This window comes from Protopterus annectens, chromosome 1.part0, assembly GCF_019279795.1.
Source record: "Protopterus annectens isolate FY-2018-M chromosome 1.part0, PAN1.0, whole genome shotgun sequence".
NCBI classification, from domain to species: domain Eukaryota; kingdom Metazoa; phylum Chordata; order Ceratodontiformes; family Protopteridae; genus Protopterus; species Protopterus annectens.
This window is the reverse complement of record NC_056725.1, coordinates 1,529,824,606-1,529,846,567: the sequence shown is the minus strand read 5'-3', so window position 1 is coordinate 1,529,846,567 and position 21,962 is coordinate 1,529,824,606. Positions and strand designations below refer to the sequence as shown.

General features: G+C 38.4%; 1 protein-coding gene across 1 annotated transcript in view; it reads right to left on the bottom strand.

The window, feature by feature from the left end:
* PLG (plasminogen) overlaps positions 1-21,962 on the bottom strand; it is a 791,307-nt gene that overhangs the window by 548,367 nt on the left and 220,978 nt on the right. The window contains exon 3 of the mRNA XM_044067896.1: positions 2,396-2,502. Coding sequence (XP_043923831.1) covers positions 2,396-2,502 — 107 coding nt within the window. The remainder of the gene's footprint in view (positions 1-2,395; positions 2,503-21,962) is intronic.

Here is a 21,962-nt window from a genome sequence, read left to right as displayed (position 1 = left end):
CAGCAAATGAATTAGCTTAGTGTAAGTGAAAACATGAATATGTACTGCCATACCTTTTAAAAGGAAGTACAGTTATTGACTTTACTTCAAGAAATGTTTATTCTATTGTATTTTAGTGCTTGTGCATGCATGAATAAACAACTGGGGGATATTATTCATTGGAGTGTCAGTGAAGAGCAATTCATAGTCATATATCTGTGTTATATGCACATCTATCTGTTGTTAAAAGTGTTGCTCCACTTTTGCCGTCTGCTTTGCAATTTGCATAGAAGAGCTTGTATATACTTGAACAAAGTACTGAAGGGATCGTTGTGGGAAATTATTCATTTGAGTGTCAGTGAAGTACTAGTGCATATGTTGTCAAAATTCTGAAAGGATTATTTGGGGAGATGATTTGTTTTGGTGCCATTTGAGTGCTTGTGCATACATGGAAAAACTCCTGAATGGATCATTGGGGGAATGATTCATTTTTTTTGACAGTTAAGTGCTTGTGCATACATGGACAAACTACTTTAGGGATTGTTGGAGAAATCTAATTTATATGTGAAGATCTTTTGCATGCATGGTCAGACTGCTGAAGTGATCGTTAATGGAAATCATTCATTTTGGTGTCAGCAAAGTGCTTGTTCTTACATGGAGAACTACTGAAGGGGTTATTGGTGGAAATTATTAATTTTTCCATTAATGAAGTGCTTGTGGATACATAGATGAGCTACTGAAGTGATCAATATAGGCTAATTATTCATTTTGGTGTTAATGAAGTTTTTGTGCATATGTAGTCAGACTGCTGAAGTGATTGCTGGGGAAATAATATATTTGGTGTCATTTTAGTGCACACTTGGACAAACTAGTGAAAAGATTACTGGGAAAACTAATTCATTTTTGGTATCTTTTTAGTGCTTGTGTGCACTTGGATAAATTACTGAAGGGATTACTGGGGGCAAGTTGTGGACTCCAAAGCAGATAGCAGAAGTGCAGCAACACTTTTAACAATGGATGTGGATATGGCATGGATATTGGACTATGAATTGCTAGAAAACTTCATCAGTTTAGCCAAGCTAGAGTTTTCACTATATGATACCTTAAACCTCCTGTAATAGAGGCCCATAGGATATGTGCAAATGACCCCTTAAGGACACCAAGTATTTCAGTTGCATGGCTTCTGAATGTGTATGACTTTTTACTTTTTAAGTCTTTGTGGATACATTCAATCCAAACCCCATTAACTGTGGTTATGCATATTTCAGCATTCTTATGACCTCATCACCACAACAGAAGTGGATTCCTTGGCTATACTTTATGAAATAAGTCCTGTACATCTAGTTTATGCCCATAAGTATTAAGATACCTGCAACATATCCCAACTAAGATCCAAATCAACAAAAAGTCCCACAGATGAATCCAATTAGTAAAAACTGTAAGAAAAACCTAGCCAAGCTAGAGTTTTCTCTGAAGAAAACTTCATTAGTATATACCATTTTACAAAGTTTAGCCAAGCTAGAGTTTTCACTGTGTGATACCTTAATCCTGTAATAAAGGCCCATGGGATATATGTAAATGACCCCATTAAGGTCACCAAGTGTTTCAGCTGTAAGGCTTCTGAATGTCTATGACATTTTTTACTTTTTAAGTCTTTATGGATACATTCCACCCAATAAAGCCAAACACCACTAGCTGTGGACATGCGTATTTCAGCCTTCTTATGACCTCATCAACACAGCATAAGTGGATTGTTTTGACTCCAATGGAGAAGATCATATCTGCTTCCAAGGGGACCCAAGTTGCTTTATGTTGTATCTCCCATGAAAGAGCATTTGAACAGCTTTGAGTCATTTATTGCATGCCTATCCCCTGGGCACAGCTAGAACATGTGCAGTAGAAAACTGTAGGATCTGAAAGGGAAAAAAGTGGTGATTGTCTTGATAACAGTTATGGTGCTGTTGCTTTTGAAGTTTCTTTCTTTCTTTCTTTATTTATTTGATGAACTGGTGATGAATATGCATAACTGTAGCAATGGATACGAGAGGCAGAATGCAGAAGAGAGAAAGTAAAAAAAAAAGTTATCACAAAAGTCAATATATTACTGCAGACAGTTTGGGTAACATTTCCATAGCCTGTCACAAGCCTCACTAATAAATGTATTATAATACTAATTTTGTGTCAATAGAGTAAAGTGGATATACTTTTGTAGTGAATGATGCTGGGTAAATGTGTTGGTAACAGAGGAGCCATTTCGATATTCTATATAATACACAGCAGTTAGAAATAAAAGCCTAACATGTGTGTGTGTTTGTGTGCGTGTGTGTGTGTGTGTGTGTGTGTGTGTGTGTGTGTGTGTGTGTGTGTGTGTGTGCGTGTGTGTATGCGTGTGTATTTGAGTTTAGTTACTACTTACATTTCTTTTCATATAGTGCTGCATCTCGCATTCTCATTAAAGTTGCAAACTTGCTGTTCTCAGCTATAGTGGCACACTGCTGATCCTTAACGGTGAAAACAAAGGCCCTGCAGAGATCAAATAATATTCTTAGAATTACACCAAGTAAGTTAATTGAAAATTGTCAGTTTATTTTCACTGCCATGCAAAGACATATCTGTTCACTTGTTTTCACTGTTTAAGACATAGCTGTTACCTTTACACTGTACAGTTGCTCTTTCTACGCAGTGCAAGTCATGTAAAATATGTCATACTGACAAAGACCAGTATTAAAGATGTCTTACCAGAACTTAACAGCTCATTTTTTGTGAATTATCTGTCATTAACAGCTCTGAGTTTCAGTTGAATGTGGAATGACTGTTTTACGATTTCCCAAAAATGGAAATATTCAATGCACTTAAAAAGTGGAGTGTGTCTAAAGCAAAATATGGAATATTCTACAGCATATTAAGAATGACCAAAAGGCATCCAGGAATTAATCTGAAACTTCTGGAGTCCCTGTGCTGCAAGAACAGATATTAGTAAGTGGGAGCGGAGCCTTACAACACAAATTTACAGCTTTTGATAAAGAAAATTGTATTCATTTATTCACTTTTTCTGGACTAGAAGGAACTGTAACAAACGGAATGATATGATAATTCCCCAAGAAAGGCTTTGGTGACATTCCTGGAGCCTTGGAATTGGATTCCAAGGCATTTTTAAGATTTAAGATCTCTTAATTTAAACTAGTATTACTCAATGACAACAGACAGACACTTTGGGTATTAAGTGCTTCAAAGCAGATGCTTACATCTTACCATAAATCATGGCAAACTCTGCTGTCACTCTTTTTGGCAAGCATCAAGTCCCTGCCAAACCAGCATGAAGCTTGTTACAAACTAATTAATCTACTGGTGTTCAGATGACAAAATTAATAAGTTTCCCCAAATTTTCCAGCCACAACATTTGTTAAAGAATCTACTATAACCAATAGATAAGGCGTTCATAAATGTGTTACTGGTACAACTTTTTGTAAATAGCTATAGTCCTGAATTTTACAAATAAAAGAGCTTCTAGCAATGAGTTAGAGAAGATAAAATGAGAGTGATCCAAATCAAACTGAAATACAGAGATGCAATTTATTCCTTCGACTAAAAAAAAAATATATATATATATATATATATATATATATATATATATATATATATATATATATATATATTTATATACTCTCCTTTTGACTCCCTTGTCAAATAAAACCTGCTGAAACATGACAAGCCAAAATGCTTGATTACTGTGATGACAGAGAAAAACTGCTAAAAGCATTTTCTCAGGTGACATATCAATTGCTTAACAGAGACTTCTTTTAAGGCTTTCTTTGTTGGTATACAGGTAAAGGATGCAAACCACCCTCATATTTTGAGCTAAACAGCAGGTTAGATTAAAGATTAGTAGTAGTTTGAATATTCAGATTCAGCACACTCATCTCAATATAATCCAACATGCCTGAAGCATTTCCTTATATGACCTCCATTGTTTATATACACATATATATATATATATATATATATATATATATATATATATATATATATATATAAACAGCCAGAGTTCCCATTTTAAGTTAACAAATCATTTTAGGGAAGGAAATAAAGTAGACTGGTAAATGTGCATGGGGCTGTACAATCACCCAAGATCCCACCACATTAGCCCATCCGGCACTGACTTTAGCACAGCAACTAAGAGCAGTCCAATAGTACTTCAGCAGTAGAAATGACCAGGAATGCTTACACGTAACGGGTATAAGAAGCTATATCAAGCCAAGTCAGTAGCCATAGATGAGGAAAACATGAACACTATGCAGTCAACAGATGTTTAAACATTTGCATAGGCCATGCTGTTAATGCAATGGTTCAGACACCCTTGGAAGAGGCACTGCAGTTCCCAGCTGCTCTTATTAATGTCAGTAGTACCATGTCAAGAAACCACCATGAGACTCCAAGGAAAAGAAAACCACAGCTTGCTCTTACCTTAATTGTACTCCAAGTACATAATATCAAAACCCTAATCATTCAGTGAGGGAAAACTAGGGCATGTTAACCAGCATGCTTGTCTCTGTTAACCTGAAAAATCCAAAGGTGTGTCTTTTAATCATGAATCCATCAAGGCATTAGGAGACAAGTGCTGCTGAGTCAGCATTACAATAACTTATTATGACTGTTTAAGTAGTGCAGGAGCTTACTAACAGTAAGCTTGAATATGAAGAAGTTTATAATTTAAAGTAACAGTCTAATGTTAAGCTTGTACTTGTGCTAACACATATAGTCACTGCAGTCATTACATTTTATGGTACAGAGGGACAAAGAAGTGACTGTGACCAAGATAACCAGGATCAGCTAGTGACTCAAATGCTGGAGGAATCAGAAAGTGACAATGGTAGTCAGCAGCTTGTAGCTGCACCCCGTTCTGGTGGGACAGTGGTCATCTGTCTAGTGTAATTCCACCATGTACTGGGGAGAGGTGTACTGTGTTTAGTAATGGACCCAGTTTGTCTAGATAACTCTGCCAAGCCACATCTACATAGTAGCATTCCTGAGACATGTGCAAGAATGCTAATGCTGTCAGTGGAAGGTGTTTCAGACCCTAGCATTTGTAAGGGTGCACAGCATCTACCAGGGTTTGTGGTTGGTGCTAGGAAAATGAGTAAAAAAATGCCTTGTGGCTGTCTGGATATCAGGCGCATCATGGCTGGCTGTCACCCTGCTGATGGGAAATAGACAGGCAATTGCTGTCGGAGTTAAATGACAAGGGGGCCAATAAGACAGGAAAAAAAAGCTATTTGAAAGATGTAGAGATAAAAAAGCATGCCAGTCATTTTCACCTTTAAAAACTATAGGATCATAAGAGTTGCAAGACAATTGAACCACAAGGTCATTTCTGCTTTGCCAGTATCCAACCTTAGGCCTTGCCTTACTTTTTAAGGAAGGACAGGTCAGTCATAGTATGGATACATTTATGAATACCCACCAAGTTGTTCTGCTCCTTCTTAAAGGTAGACAATGTGTCATACTGCTTAATTTGGAGAAGGAGTTTGTTTTTGAGAAAGCGTAGGTACTGTTAGACAGGTTTGTCCCTCCTCCTTATTTATGTATTTATTTATTTGCTTGTTTGTTTATTTAGATTTGGTTACCATGATGGTCTGACTGGGTCTTGCAAAACTCTCTGTCGGTGACGGTCCAGGAATAAATGCTCCAAAAATATATTTAGTGAGAGAAGAACATACAAAACGATTATAGCAGACCTTTTGTGAGTATAAACAATATCTAGGTGTCTAGATGTCTGTGACAAGTACAAGTTGTTGGAAGGAACTATATATATATATATATAAAAAAGGAGGATTGTAGACAAAAAGAAAGTGGTTAGGGTAAAGCTATTTGCAAAAGATTTGTTGGACTATATTTAGATCTCTGCCCCTAATGTTAGCTGGACTCTTTGGTTTAAAGAGGTATAAGAGTACTTTGGACTAATGGATCCCTTATGGACCTATAAGCACGGTACAGACTGCCCAAAAGGAGTCTTTATGAATTGAGTATAGGGACAATGCCTCCAGACTTTCTGATTAATTCAGATCTTAAGTACATGATCTTTAAAGTTACATTCTGGGGTCTTTCCAATTGATTGATGTGGTTAGTAAGTTACATCCCATGAAGGGTTTAATCAGAGCAGAATACAAGGAGATAAGGACTTCATTTGATCAGAAAAAATACCTTCTGCAATAAGCTATGTAAGGTGAAAGGATTTCCCAACTTCTGCTGCAATATGAAGGTCGAATGAAATTGAGCTATCCAGCAAAATTACTTACATGTGATTATAAAGTGGTGTATTATCTGCGGTGCAAACTGGAGTTAAGGGGTTGCTTACCAAATTCCTCAGTGCTGACCTTTTTTTGGTATTGAATTTGAGCACATTTTTAGTATACCAGGTATCATTCAGTGAAAGCTTCTGTTGGAGTTGGAGTACCTATACACAGTAGTGTAACCCCAGGTGCAAAGTGTTGAGGGGATATGGTCAGGTGATCCCAAACTTTCCTTAATGTAATAACAGCTTTTAAAAGTAGTGCCCTGTGTGTGGTCAAAACTGTAGGAACTGCTTGCTACATTATAGTAAGCAGTTTGCTACAGTTTAAAAGTGAAAAAAAGTTTTGGTTTCATCTAAAACCTGAGTGCTGTAGTGCTCCATGCAGGCAAGGCGTAAACTGTGGCAAATGTTTGTTACATTTGTAGTAAACAGTTTGATACAGTTTAAAAAAAATTTTTTTGTTTACTAAAATATAAGTGAAAATAAAAATAGGGAGGGAAGGAGGTTGGCCTGATGGTTAAGGTTCTTCCTTACAGACTCAAAGTGCAGGGTTTGATTCTCACAGGGGTAATTAGCTAGGCTTAAAATGGTCCATAAGGACAGTTAGCCTAGTACTAATCTATGAACCTATGAACCCAGTAGTGCTCCTTGCAAGCAGGAAAGAAACTATAGCAGATGTTTGCTACAGTTTAAAAATAAGATTTTTTTTTTTTGTTAACTAAAGCTTAAGCACTATAGTGCTCCATTCAGGCAGGCTATACATTGCAGCAACTGTTTGGTAGATTAGTAGCAAACAGTTTGTTACAGTTTAAAAATACAAATCATTTTTAAGGAGGGTTGGGGGCAGGGCACAGAAAAGGGACCTGAATGGCTGGGCTGTCCACCTGGTTGACAAACCAGTAAAAGGAATGCTCATTTTCTTTTCTTTGTTTGTTTTGTTTTGTTCTTGTGTGTGTGTGTGTGTGTGTGTGTGTGTGTGTGTGTGTGTGTGTGTGTGTGTGTGTGTGTGTGTGTGTGTGTGTGTGTGTGTGTGTGTGTGTGTGTGTAGATCTAACTATAATAAGCAAATAGCTTACAGTTTATCATTATATCAGTGAGGGACTTTAAGGAGACTTCCAGATTACAATCATCAGTCAACTTTGTTAACCAGAGATCCTTGTTTGATAAGTTAAGGTACCAACACAGAACCCTGAGGAATTCCACTGGTCGCCTTCCTGCTCTGAGAGGATGCTCCCTCTACTCTTACTGTACGAGTCCTATCCCTAAGTAAGATGGCTTTCCACCAAGTCATATATGGGTCAAATTGGGGCTCTTTCAGCTTATTTATTATATTTACGTGTGGTATGACATCGACCACCTTGTACACTATGCAGTTTTCTCACAGTCCACTGCCTTTGTATCCCTCTCAAAGAAGTCCACAAGACTCATTAAACAGGATCTACCCTTGACAAAGCCAAGCTACTGGGGTTGGAGACTGATAAGTTTTTTGATATCGTAGTTTGATCCATTATGATATGTTGCATGGTTTTGCTATAATACTTGTTAAGATGATAGGTGTGTAATTCCAGGGACTGGTGATGAGTGACATCACAACAGCTAACTAGTCTGTGCTTAAAGGAGAACTGCACCCACAGACTCAAAAAACATGTTTAGTTCATCATGGTTTGGTGTTTCCTACATTTTAACACCGCTCTCGGTCTATTTACAGGTTTTTAAATATTTTTATACGTAATTTCTGAGTCTGACCACATGGGGTCTGGCATCTTGAAGTAATTCCGATTGTTTACTCTGCTTCTAGGTATCCCATGATGCAGTGCTTGTCTGCAAAAAATAACATCACGCAGGCATCTTTTTTCCTTAAGCTCCTGTCACTGCATTGATTTTACATGCATACACTGCTGTCTTTCATTCAGTTAGTTTTAAGTAACATTTCATGCCATTCATTGACTACTTAAAACACAAACAGTGCAAATGCCACAGAACAAACTCTCAAAGAGCTTTTTACGCTGCTTCTTTTTAGAATGGCTACATTGCAGTCTTTGTGAAGCCTGAATTATACTAGTTTGATTCATTTCCCATCCCCCTTCACACCTAACTTTCCTAGCTGTCAAAGTGCTAAGGGTAATTTGAGCTGTTACCTGTTGTGATTGACAGTTCACAGCAGGAGACTTGACTCATGTACTGTTTCCTTGTTCTAGCCTTTACTTTCTGTATGGGTAGGTGAAGGACCAGTTTGCTGTGACATCATAGCATGGGTGGGTTTTTAGGATGGTTGTGGTGATGTCAGTTTGGGTAAGGAATTGGTCAGAAAACTACCTGTATTCATTGGCCTTGGTGACATCAATGAATTGGAGACTGCAGCAAGCTTTTCCAGAGTGGGAAAAAAGTTTTTTGAAAGTGAAACTACCACAGTACAGTAAGGCACTGTTCTAGTGGAAAGAAACAGTCGATTTAAAATATTTCAAATGCTGTACTGTTGTTTATTCATAGCAGGGACAGTAAATAGGGAGAAAAAGGACAGAGAAGTTGAGCATTTAATAACAGAATCCCATTGTTGTCCTTTAATGCATTATTTAGGTTTCCCTTTGAGCAGCCCCACCCACTGTGTATGTTCTCTTTCTCACACACACACACACACACACACACACACACACACACACACACACTAGTGTGTATAAAAGCTTCACTTTTGTGCAATGTACAAACACAAATCGACAAAACTGGCAAACAAGCTAATAAAACAAAATACAGGAACGGTGGCAAATATGCAATCAAGCAGGAACAGTTTATTTAAGCGCTTTTTGTCAGCCCAAAAACTGACTTCCTCAGAAATAATTCCAATGAGTAAAAACTTCATTATATATGCATGAGTTCGAAAAACCAAATGCTAATTGCATTCATCAAGTTAAAGAAGCAGCAACTATTTATATCATAAAAAATGATAAAAAAGCTAAATGACTAAGTATATAGCTATGATGAATACAAAACAGCAAACACAAACAACATGTGTAGCTGAAATGAGACACCTAAATGTTTAAGACATTAGAAAAATATAAATATAGTGTATAAACCTGTCTAAGTAAAAATAGTTGTTAAACCCAGCGTGTTTTAAATGCATAAAGAGGTATATGCTGTTGTAACACAGCTTGATTGTATCAATTCACCTCTTAAGACTGTTTAATTTTAACATGCTGCTAATCGAGCAGGAATCATTCAGTCCTGGGAGGCTATAAGCATTTAACCTCACCTGCCAGGCTAATTCGAGTTCCTCAAGTTTGAGGGGTCTCGGCCCTCCTCTACTATCAATTTTAGTTTGGTCAATGACAATAAATTTAAAAGTATGATCCTTATAAGAAGAAATATGTTTTGCTAATGCATTCTCAAGTTTACATTTCTTTATAGCGTATTGGTGTTCATACATTCTGTCCCGTAGTGTTCTCTCAGTTTTTCCTATACAGAAGGCCACACAGAATGTACACCTTGCTAAATATGTAACAAAAGTGGAATTACAGTTATATTTACCCTTCAGCTTATACAATGTACCATTAACTTGGAAGGAATTAGTTTCTTCCACAAATTTACAGAAGTTACAATTAAAACATTTGTGCATATCAGGGTTCCTAACCATAGACCTATCATACTGTTCCAGGTATATTTTGAGGTTCTTGCCCCTCCTAAATATCACTCTAGGACCTTCACCTACTTTTTGATAGACACTTGGATACATTTTAAATAACTCCCAATTTTTCTTCAGAATAGCTAAGCATTCATTACTATGTGTACTGAATGTAGTAATGAAGTTCGTAGGGGTGTTAGGATCCTCATGACTAATGGATCCAACAATACTATCATTGGTTTCTTCTAACATAGTATCTGAGCTTGGGAATGGCTCAATAGGTTTGGCACATAGAAGTGGGACGTAAACTCTGTTACGTCTTTTATCCGTTACCTCCTGTATAAGCATGTCTAAAAGGGATTCGGGGTACCCTCTGTGAAGGAACATACTCTTAATTACACTACACTCGTCAAAAAACTCCTCATCCAAGCTAATCATTCTAGAAGCTCTCACCAATTGTCCTTTAATAACAGATTTCTTTTGGTGGAAGGGGTGACTACTCGTGTAGTGAAGAAAGGTATAAGATTACGTGTTTTTCCTGAAGATCCTAGCTGTAAAAGTGTTGAGAACATAGTTCTTATTAAGGCATATGTCCAAGTATAGTGTTTGAATTAAATGTGGATGTGAATTGTAAAAAGTCAGTAGTACTATTAAGGTAATCCATTACTATCTTACTATCACCTTCGTCTCCATTAAACAAGATGAAAATGTCATCCAAAAATCTGGTGTAAAAGACAAAGGTGTTAGAAAACCTGTTACCTTTAAAAACGTACTCTGATTCCCATTATGTCATCACTAGATTAGCTATACTACCCCCACAGGGGGACCCCATTGCCACTCCTACTTTTTGCAACAAGAATTCATTTTGAAACATGAAATAGTTGTTAGTTAGTACTAAATCAATAAGTACTGAAACCAGATTGATTTCTCTACTAGTTGCATTGTGTTTCTTCAGCATGAGGGCCACCCATTCCAGTGCTATTTCGTGAGGTATGCAGGTGTACAAGTCTCTCACATCTATGGTGAGAAAGTTGTAATTCACATTAAAAACCAATGATCCAATCTTACTTAGAAATGACCAAGAGTCTTTACATATTTGAGACTCATTTACTAGGTATTTCTGTAAGATGGCATCCACAACTTTGGCACAGGAGTAAGTTGGCGACCCTCTACTGCCCACTAAAGGTCTCAATGGTGGGTTCTCAATGCTCTTGTGAATTTTAGGGATACCAAAAATACATGGGTATCTAGGGAACAAAGTTGTCATATAATTATAGGTCTTTTGGTCAATACTCCCATTGATGAACAGGTCACCTATACATTCCTTAATGCTATTATAGGCTTTATTAACCTCAGATCATGAACTATGAGTGTATGCTTCCATATTAAGCAGTCTGTTCATATGCTGTTGGTAGTCAGATGTGCTGAAAACCACCAACCCACCACCCTTATCTGGCTTACAGAAACATAAGCCATGTGAGTTGAAAAATTGTAAATAATCATGTTCATCCTTGTTAATATTAGTAGTGTAATTGCTCACAGGCCTAGTTTTATTGATGTGTCTAACATCCAATTCACAACACTTTTCAAATAGTTCTAACACTGGGTGTAATGGAGGGTTATAAGTACTAGGGACATAAAATTTGTCCTGGTGGCCAGAGCTGAACACATTGCCCATTAACAGGTTAAGGTTTAGTTTTCTAGTATAAGATTTAATGTCCACAATAGTGTCTACTATATTCCATGGTTTAGATGGTACAAATGTCAAGCCCTTAGTCAAGAAATCAACCATATCTGTCCTAAACTGAGTAGTACTGAAATTGTAAAGTTTAAAGTCCCCCGCATTATTTAGAATAATGTCCGGTTGTTGTAGTTTGGACCTGTCCTCGTCATATCCAAGCATCACATTATCAGAGTCGGAAATACTCTGAAAGTTTAAGTTTAAACTCAAAGGAGAATGTACAAACACATTTACTTGTGCCCTGTATATACACAAACCTTTCCAATTTAAAAACCTGTACAGGAAATGATCTCCATAGTCAGCCACCGTTCAAAGTCACTCAAAGACCTGCTGGTTTGTACAGAGGGCAGCACCACTGCAGGTCATCCTATAGTATACTACTTTAAACACTTCTTAGGCCTTTATGTGACTCTGCCCTATGCCTTCTCATCTACAAAGCATCTGGTATAAAGAACAGGCACTTTCCTGTCAGCTCTGTTTTTTGCCTATAGATATGGGCATCCTGAGGCAGTGCAGTAACTGCCTCATGTTCACTGACAGCCACTTAACTTTAGAACAGACAAACACAGTATGTGAGAGATGTCAATTCATAATGTCATTGATGCAAAGCTCTCACATGTGCACACGGAAAATGCAACCATGTTGTTTTACACCCAAAGCCCTCACTACCAACATTAAGGAACAAACACATAGACCTACATATGCAGATGTACTCACATGTAATCTACCCAAACCTCCAAGACCTCCTAAAAGCATCTGTCAGTGGCACCACAAACACTCAAAAAAGAAGGCACCTTGTATAATACATAACTCTGAAAAATCATAGTGGCCGAACCTCGTATAATACATAACTCTGAAAATCATTGTAGCCGAGCTTCCAAGCTCAATAGGCAACACATCATACAGCCAAATATTTTAGTTATAGGGGATTCTATTGTAAGACATACTGATGTCCCCTTTACCAGGCTAAACAAGGAAAATATCTATTTGAGCTGTCTGATTGGAGCCAGGGTCTACCAGATAACACATACACTTAGGTCTTTAAACAACAAGTACCAGCATCACATGGTCATAATCCATGTGGGCATGAATGATCTAAGATGTACCTCGCTGGACTATATGAAGAGAAACATGATGGGGCTCTCTGAACATGTGTCTCAGGCAAGTATGAATCTAACCTTAAATAGCATCCTACCTTCACCAATGATGATGCCACAGTACCAGCAAAAAACAATTGACTTCAACAACTGGCTTAGTTTCTGGTGTCACAAGGGGATCCAATATCTGTCAGCCTAGGGAGACACAATCGTCAAACCATGATAGTTTGTCAGAGATGGTTTGCACTGGACACCACTTGGCTTTAGGATACTAGCAAAAAAATGTATCTATCCCCATAATGCTTTTTTTAGGCCATATCAAGTTGTTAAACCCTTCAACATAACAAATATCACTCACAACCACCTAAAGGTACTGCTGCTCAGTGCTAGGAGTTTAAATAAAAAAACTGAACTCCCTGAGAGTACTGTTCACCCAAGACAATGTAGACATATGCACAGTCATGGAAATATTGTTCAGACTATAGTGAGTATCCTGACTATTAAAGGCTACAATGCCTTTCATACACTGTGATCCCCTGCAGCTCAGGATAAAACAAAGGTGTCTGTGTTTATAAAGGGTAAGTACACCACTAGATTGTTCCAACAACATGACACACTTGAACTGCTCCATGCCCAACTAACCATAAGTATAACCCCCTATCATATCCTTCTAGCTACAAATCACCTAATATGAGTTTGGAAAAGCACACCTTCTACATAACCCTACTGGAATCTCTTTACATTCAGCTTAACACCGTACTTATGGGTGACTTCAACTACCCCTCCGTAAACAGAGAGAGTTGTATGACCCATAATTCAGTTGCTCAAAGTTTTTTGGACTTTGTCAGCACAAACACCTTAGAGCAGCTAGTTAGTTCCTCAGCTAGAGTTACAAATATCATAGACTTAGTACTCATGAACATGGGTGGATGCTGCTCCCTCCCATGTATTAACTCCTTCCTGATGATATCTGACCACAAAACGATCTCCTTTAGTATTAAAACTAACCTAGAACCCAAATCAAACTCCAAACCTATGAAGAACTTTGCTAAGGCCAATTACCTTAAACTAAGTGACAGCTTATTAAACTTCCAAGCCCCTCCGAACCTGGATAACACTGAGGCCTACTCTGAGCTGTATACAAAAGCACTGTACAACCACATTCATAGCTGAATAGAGGAGGCAGTCCCTGTCCAAGTCAAACCTATGATTACTGGCAAAAATAAACCACCCTGGTAGACCCCGCTAGCATAACTAGGCTAATCAACATAAGGAAAAAAAATCTTTCCAAAGCCATGAAGGGGCAGACAAAACAGTGCAAAAAGACACTCACCAGTCTAATCAAACAAATTAGAGAGCTGGTCAAATTTGCCAAAGCAAACTACAGCCTCCCAGGTGAAAGATAACCATAATTTTTTTTTTAATTATGCTCGTACCCTCAAAGGAAATGTTCAACAGTGAGCCTCGATAATCATGTGCAGCAACACTTATACCAGGCCTGAAACTATATCAAACCTGCTGGCCAAGTTCAGTTCAAACTCCCCTTCCTCCATTACATCCTACCACACTCAAAGAAATACCTACAAGAATTCCCTTGCCGGTCATTTTTGTTTATTTATTTTATTTATTTATTTTACATTTGTTGACCGGGCTGGTCTAACTGGATATATGTCCATTTTCAGTAGAAGCCCGGGGAGAAAAGCTCCAACATAGGAAATAGTATCATAGTATACAGTGTATGCAACAGACAAATATTACATTACATTCTTTTAGAATAGACCATACAAAAATTGTGTAAGATTTACCTGGAAAAAAAACATTGGATAGCATATAATAAGAGGATAAAAAATACCAAGAATTGTTATCTTAAATTAGAGGCATGGTTACAGGCATACAATCTAATACTTACATACAGTACATATTCAGTAGAGGCCTGGGGAGAAAAGCTCCAATGTAGGCAATAGTATCTTAGAATACATTATATATAATAGAAGGAAATTACATTACATTATTTTATATTAGAAAATAGGAGGTGAGTTATTTTAGTCATGAAACAGTGCAGAGAGGAAGTCTCTTTAATGCTAGGAAGTGGTTAGTGTTCTAGTCGTAACTGATAGGCGTAATAAAACAACAAAGCAAAGAGGTAAGAGGAGTGGGAGATAGGGAAATAGACTTTTAGTCTGGGTTAGGGCAGGGACATAGCCAGTGTGTTTTGAGATATTCTTTTAGATATTTTTTGAAGAGTAGTGTGGAAGAAAGTGATGATAATTCTTTAGGAAGCTGGTTCCAGGATTTTCCCACTGTGTTGGAGAATAGTGAGTCCCCAGCCTTGTTGTTAGATTTTAGTAGTAGAGACTAGAAGTTTATTAGCAGAGCGTAGTGTTGCCAGATTATTATATGGGGTAACCATACTAGTGAGGATAGAAGTCTTGTTAGGGTGGTAGAGAATCGTTTGGGTAATAGTCAGTTGTTGAGAAAGTAGATGATTCTGTAGTTCTAACCATTCTAGCTTTTTAAAGTTGTGACAGTGATGGGTTCTAAAAGCGGAGCCAGTGGCAAATCTGGCAATGTTATTATAGCTAGTTGCAAGTTTGCTAAGGTTGTTTTTTAGATAGGTTAGTATAAATGACAGAGGCATAAAACACGGTAGAGATAAGGTGGGTTTGGGCAATGGTAGTTCTGGCTGGTGGTGTGAGGAAGAGTTTGAGTCTATAAAGGGATCCTAGTTTTCGGTTGACTGATTTTATACTAGTATTAATATGATCATCATAGCTAAGACTGTGGTCTATTGTGATACCTAAGAGTCGGGTTGTAGTGTCTGGTGATATGGTAGTTCCATTGTTAGAAGTGACTGTGAAGTGACATTGTGGAGACCTTTGGTTAGGAGTAAAGAGCAATAATTTTGTTTTTTTAGCGTTAAGGAGGAGGCAATGACTCATGAACCAATTTTCAACAGTATGAAATACAGTTTGGGTGAGGGTCTGGAGTGAGGAAACAGAGTTGGCAGAGCATATTAAAGTTGAATCATCTGCATATTGTATGCAGGTGGCTTGTGGAATTTTAGAGTTAAGATCATTAATAAAGAATGAAAAGAGAAGAGGGCCTAATATGGAGCCTTGGGGCACTCCAATGTTGACTGGAAGGGGTGAGGATAAATTATTATCCCAGAGAACAGCTTGATGTCTGTTATCTAAGTATGATTTAAACCAAAGTACTGTATGTGGGTCAAGAGATAGGGATTTTAGTATATCAATAAGTAGGTGATGGTTAACCATGTCGAAGGCTTTTGACAGGTCAATAAATAATGCAGATGAAAGAGAGTTGTTATTACAATCTTTGTTAATACAGTCAGAAAAGGATAGAAAGGCAGTGGTTGTACTATGGTGAGGTCTAAAGCCATGCTGACAGTTAACAAGTAAGTTATTTTAGAGAAGGTGGGAGAGCAACTGTCGGTGGATACAGTTTTCCATTATTTTTGCTATTGGAGAGAGTAAGGCTATTGGTCGAAAGTTAGAAATCTCAGTAGAGGAACCACCCTTATGCAGAGGGATGATGTGTGAAACTTTCCAGATGATGGGGATTGTTCCTTCAGTAATTGTTCTATTTATAAGGATAGATATAGGATAGGCAATGGCTTTAGATGCAATTTGTAGGTATCCACCTGGTAGATGGTCAGCTGAAGGGGTGCAGAGTTTGAGTTTTTGTAGGAGAGAGCAGATGAGGGATGTTGGTACTGGTTCTAAATGAAATGAAGGAGCTGGGCTGTTTATACTTATTGATAGGGTAGTGCTGACAGGGGGTAGTGTATTTGCTAGAGTTTGAATAGCTTCAGTGAAGTAGTTGTTGAAGGCATCAGCAATGTGTTTAGGGTTATCCTGGGTTATACCTGATGGGGTGGGAGTTTTGGAGTGCCCTGGATGAAGCAGTTTGTTAATGCCTGACCAGAACTTTTGTGGTTTATGTTGGTGGGTTTGTTGTAGGTGAAGGTAGTAGCTTTTTTTGTCTAGCAGAATTTCTTTTTTAGTGGTATTTCGTAGCTGCTTAAAGTAAAGATGGTCTGCTGAGTTTTTTTGACGCTCTCCATTTGGCCCATATTTTATTACGTAGGAGGATCTTTTGTCTAGTTTCTTTAGTAAGCCAAGGAGCAGTTTTGGTTCGTATTCTGGTAGAGCGAGAGGGGGCATGGCAATCAAGGATGTGTAGGAATGTTATACTGAAGTAAGATACTGCTTCTGGTAGAGCGAGTGGGGGCATGGCATTCAAGGATGTGTAGGAATGTTATACTGAAGTAAGATACTGCTTCTGGTAGAGCGAGTGGGGGCATGGCATTCAAGGATGTGTAGGAATGTTATACTGAAGTAAGATACTGCTTCTGGTAGAGCGAGTGGGGGCATGGCATTCAAGGATGTGTAGGAATGTTGTACTGAAGTAAGATACTGCTTCAGGTAGAGCGAGAGGGGGCATGGCAATCAAGGATGTGTAGGAATGTTGTACTGAAGTAAGATACTGCTTCTGGTAGAGCGAGAGGGGGCATGGCAATCAAGGATGTGTAGGAATGTTGTACTGAAGTAAGATACTGCTTCTGGTAGAGCGAGAGGGGGCATGGCAATCAAGGATCTGTAGGAATGTTGTACTGAAGTAAGATACTGCTTCTGGTAGAGCGAGAGGGGGCATGGCAATCAAGGATGTGTAGGAATGTTGTACTGAAGTAAGATACTGCTTCAGGTAGAGCGAGAGGGGGCATGGCAATCAAGGATGTGTAGGAATGTTTTATTGAAGTAAGATACTGCATCTGGTAGAGCGAGAGGGGGCATGGCATTCAAGGATCTGTAGGAATGTTGTACTGAAGTAAGATACTGCTTCTTCTAGCTGAAGATGATGAACTGGTGACCAGTCACATGCATTAAGTTCTTTTAGGAAGTTTTCTTGATTAAAATGTTTTTTGAGCGTGAGGTTTTGAAAGATTTGGATTGGGACTATGACATTTTTGTTTAACTATAAATGTCAGGGAGTGGTCACTAATATCATCTGGAAGGTTACCTGGTATATAAGTATCGGGGTGACTATTTATAAGGATCCAGTCTAGGCTGCTTTCTTTATTACTTGGTTTATGGATTCTAGTACGGGTGGTTAGAATTTGGGAAAAAAACATATAGATTGATGTGGGAGGTAGGATTAGGTAAGCTACAAGTAGCCCAGTCTATATTAAAGTCACCTAGTACTATGGTTTCCTGAGGTAGGTGAGTGGAGAGGCAACTGAGGATATTTTCCAGAGTGTTAATATTATTTCCAGGGGGCAGATAGGTGCAAATTATGTAGATAGATTTGCAGTTGCTGATATGTAGTTTGACACTAATGGTTTCTGCGTTGGTATTTGAGGGTAGGTATGCATTAAAGGTTGTAAGTTGAAGTTCAGATTTGTAGAGGATGGCTACTCCTCCACCCTTTTTGGATATCCAATCACATCTCAGAATGTTATATCCTGATGGGGTAATTTCCTGGTCAAAAGTAGTAGGTTTTAGCCAAGTTTCTGTAATACAGAGGATGTCAAATGAGTGTATTTCTAAGAGTGCATGAAGGTGGGTTATTTTATTGTTAAATACTATGGATGTTAAGATGGGCTATGTCATTATGAGGGAATAGGTCCTTACTGCACTCACTAAAGCCTAAAACACAGCCTACATGGGTCCTGGCAATGTTCCAGGATGCTTCTTAAATAGCTTAAAACAGAATCTATCAAGGCCACTAGAAAACATCTTTAACCACAGCTTCAATATGGCCTTTGTTCAAAAGGAATGATGGACCGCAATAAGAGAAACTTTCTGCTATAGGCATAAATTCCCTACATCGTAAGGTGGATAGCTAACTGGCTCACTGACAGGAAACATGTTATCCATATAGGTGAATCCACTTCTAGTAAGAAACCAGCTACCAGCTGGGCTCATTGTTGGGACCCATCTTGTTTACTATATACTTCTCTAAAGTGAAGGCCAATGTTTGAGGCCTCTTGCTCACCAAGTTCTCCAATGACTGTAAGCTGGGAGCAATCATCTAATCCCACAGTGATGGTGGCATCCTACAAATGGCCTAAAATGACAAATGACTGGTGCCAACACGATGGTCTGAGACTAAATGTGAAAAAATGCATAATCATACCCTTTGGTAAATCAGGTATCTCTTCAAATTATAATATTGATAGCAGACCCCTAAAAGTAGACCCAGAGGTGAGGGACCTAGGAACAGAGATAGATATTAACCTATACTTTGACAACCAGGTAGCTATGATAGTGAGGAAATCCTTCTGTGCAGCTCAACTTATAAGTTAAGGCATGACATGAAGGTAAAAGAAAATCATAGTGCCATTGTACTCAGCCCTCCTCAGGCCAATGAATAAGTATATTGCTCCCTTCTGTATATACCTAACTAGGCACTTACACCAAATGGAGTGGTCCCAGTGGTCCCAGAGGTTTCCAACTAAAAAATACAAAGTGTAGGACACATATCTTATGTAGACCAAATAAAGGTCCTGTCCCTTTATTTTCTCTCTCTCTCTCGTACCATTTATTGAGAGGTGACTTATACCTGACCTACAAGGCATTCTCTGATCCAGCCCTGATAAAAATGCTACATATTTGCAAGATAATTTATAGGAGGGTTACAAGTTCCATGGACTAACAGGACTTGCTGGAAAGACAGATTCATATCTCAAAGGCTACCTCATCTATGGAATAATTTTCCCATCTTCATAAATCAAAGCTTGTCCCTTACTCTCTTCAAAAAGAATTTGGACAAATGAATGGGGAACTGTAAATTCACCCCCAGGGTACTGCCTATGTCCTTTAGGCAGTCTGTAAAATGACTCAGGGTTCCTACACCCAAAGACCCACTACCCCATCCTATATCTGAGGAATTAAGATATAATATTGCCATATCCTGGGTATTATTGGCTAAGCTTGTGAAAGCTGTTGCACTATTAGCCTAGTAATAACCTATGAACATATGACCCTATGAACACACACATACGCACACACACACATACACACACACACACACACACACACACACACACACACACACACACACACACACACACACACACACACAGATACAAACACACAAGAAACCTATGCATTTCCATTCATCAATTGATTTTTCCAGGCATTTGTATGGCCATTCTTTCTGCAATGCAAAGGTCTTTTATCTATTTACCTATTTTCCACTTCTCTCTGTGTACTACTGTTGTTAAAGATCTTAGACATATTCAAAAAATAAGTGTATTTTGTAATTAGAGGATTATCTAAAACATGTTAAGGATGTAGGGGCAGCCACGGTGGTGCAGCGGTTACCGTTGTTGCCTCATAGCAAGAGGTTCTCCTGTTCGATCCTTGGCTGGGGTGTCTTCTGTGCGGAGTCTGCATGTCCTCCCTGTGGTTGTGTGTGTTTCTTCAGGGTGCTCCGGTTTCCTCCCACATCCCAAAGACATGCGGCTGTGTGTGTGTGTGTGTGTGTGTGTGTGTGTGTGTGTGTGTGTGTGTGTGTGTGTGTGTGTGTGTGTGTGTGTGTGTGCCTTCCATGGAAGGTAGGGGGCCAGGCTGGCAACTCAACACTGTAAAACTCTACTGCCAATCATGAATGGTTAGGCGATCCACTGTGGCAACCCCTAACCAGGAAAAGCCAAAAGAAGAAGACGTTAAAGATATCTGCCACCAATAAGCCTTGCATTACTGTTCTGCTCAGTCACATATTACAGTATAATGAGTATGATTCTTTTTCTGTTGGATCGTACATTTTGTTAACTGTTCCCTCTGTCACCTATATTTTCTTGATGAATTATGCTCCATAGTAGTTTACTAGTATATTTACTCAAAATATATGTGTGTGATTCGAATCACATACTAATTCTCAAAATGCACACAAGAAGTGCTTGACTCTTGTTTTCTCTTCCCATCACCCACTTCCCTCTTTGAAGGTAATCCATTTTTATTTATCCCCAAAATTATCTGTATCTCACTGGCATTATTTTATTTCTAACAATGTTCACTTGTGTATTGAGAAGTTAAGATCTGCTGGCTAATTTAATTTACTAGCCCTGTGTTGTTAGATTTATTATGAGAACAGATTATTTTGACAATGAACTCAGACAACAAAGCTCACCCACTATACAACAGTTTGAAGAAACTGAAGCTCTTAATTATTTTTTTTTTAATATTTGCATGGCATAAAGTGAGCTAGAAATGTGACAGAGTATAAGTCCCGATGTCACAGTCTTCATGGCTAAGTCCTCTTCCCACATCCCTCGGGACCAAACCACGCCAACCGTGGGTAAATCTCGCATTACCCACACTCAGAAGTGGGTTATTGCTATTATACTATGACATTATTTAAGAAAATAAATAATTATTTTTCTTAAATAATGGCATTGTATAATGCCTCTTTGCTGCCCTTCCGCAGCTGGCTGGAATCCACGGCAGTTCTGATGTACTGTGCATGCCTACGCAGTACATCAGAGCTGTGGCCAAAAGCAATGGAGAAAGCAAGATCTCCATTGCTTTTTACTGTTTCGCTATGTTAAATGGGTTTAACATAGCGAAACAGCTTTAAAATAAGCAATGGAGATGTCAGTTGCTTATTTTAAAGCTGTCTCGCTATGTTAAACCCATTTAACATAGCGAAACAGTAAAAAGCAACGGAGATCTTGCTTTCTCCATTGCTTTTTTTTTTTAAATCTGTCTCGCTATGTTAAATGGGTTTAACATAGCGAGACAGCTTTAAAATAAGCAACGGAGATTTCCGTTGCTTTTTTTAAACCTGTGTCGCTATGTTAAACTCGTTTAACATAACGAGACAGTGTTTTAAAAGAGACTTATACTAATGGAAAAAGTCCGGGCTACCAGACCTTTTTCCATTAGTATAAGTCGATTTACAACATGCACGCTGGCCAATCAGCGTGCACGTTTTGGAATATTAATGGGGGGTCATGGTATAATATACAACTGTCCATTATTTTTACTGGTAAAGGTTTTAGTTTTGAAAACATGTTTACAGAAGGTGCAATGTCCGCATGGTTAAGAACCAACCAATCTCTCCCCTGTTAATGTGGTTTGATGATAAATGTCATCCTGATGCATGATTTCTTTGTAATGAGAGAAACGGGAACCCAAAGTTTTGCCCCGCCTGTAGGAAAATATGCATTTGTCCCCCAAAAGGTCATCTAATTGTTCGTTGGTCTTCAAGATA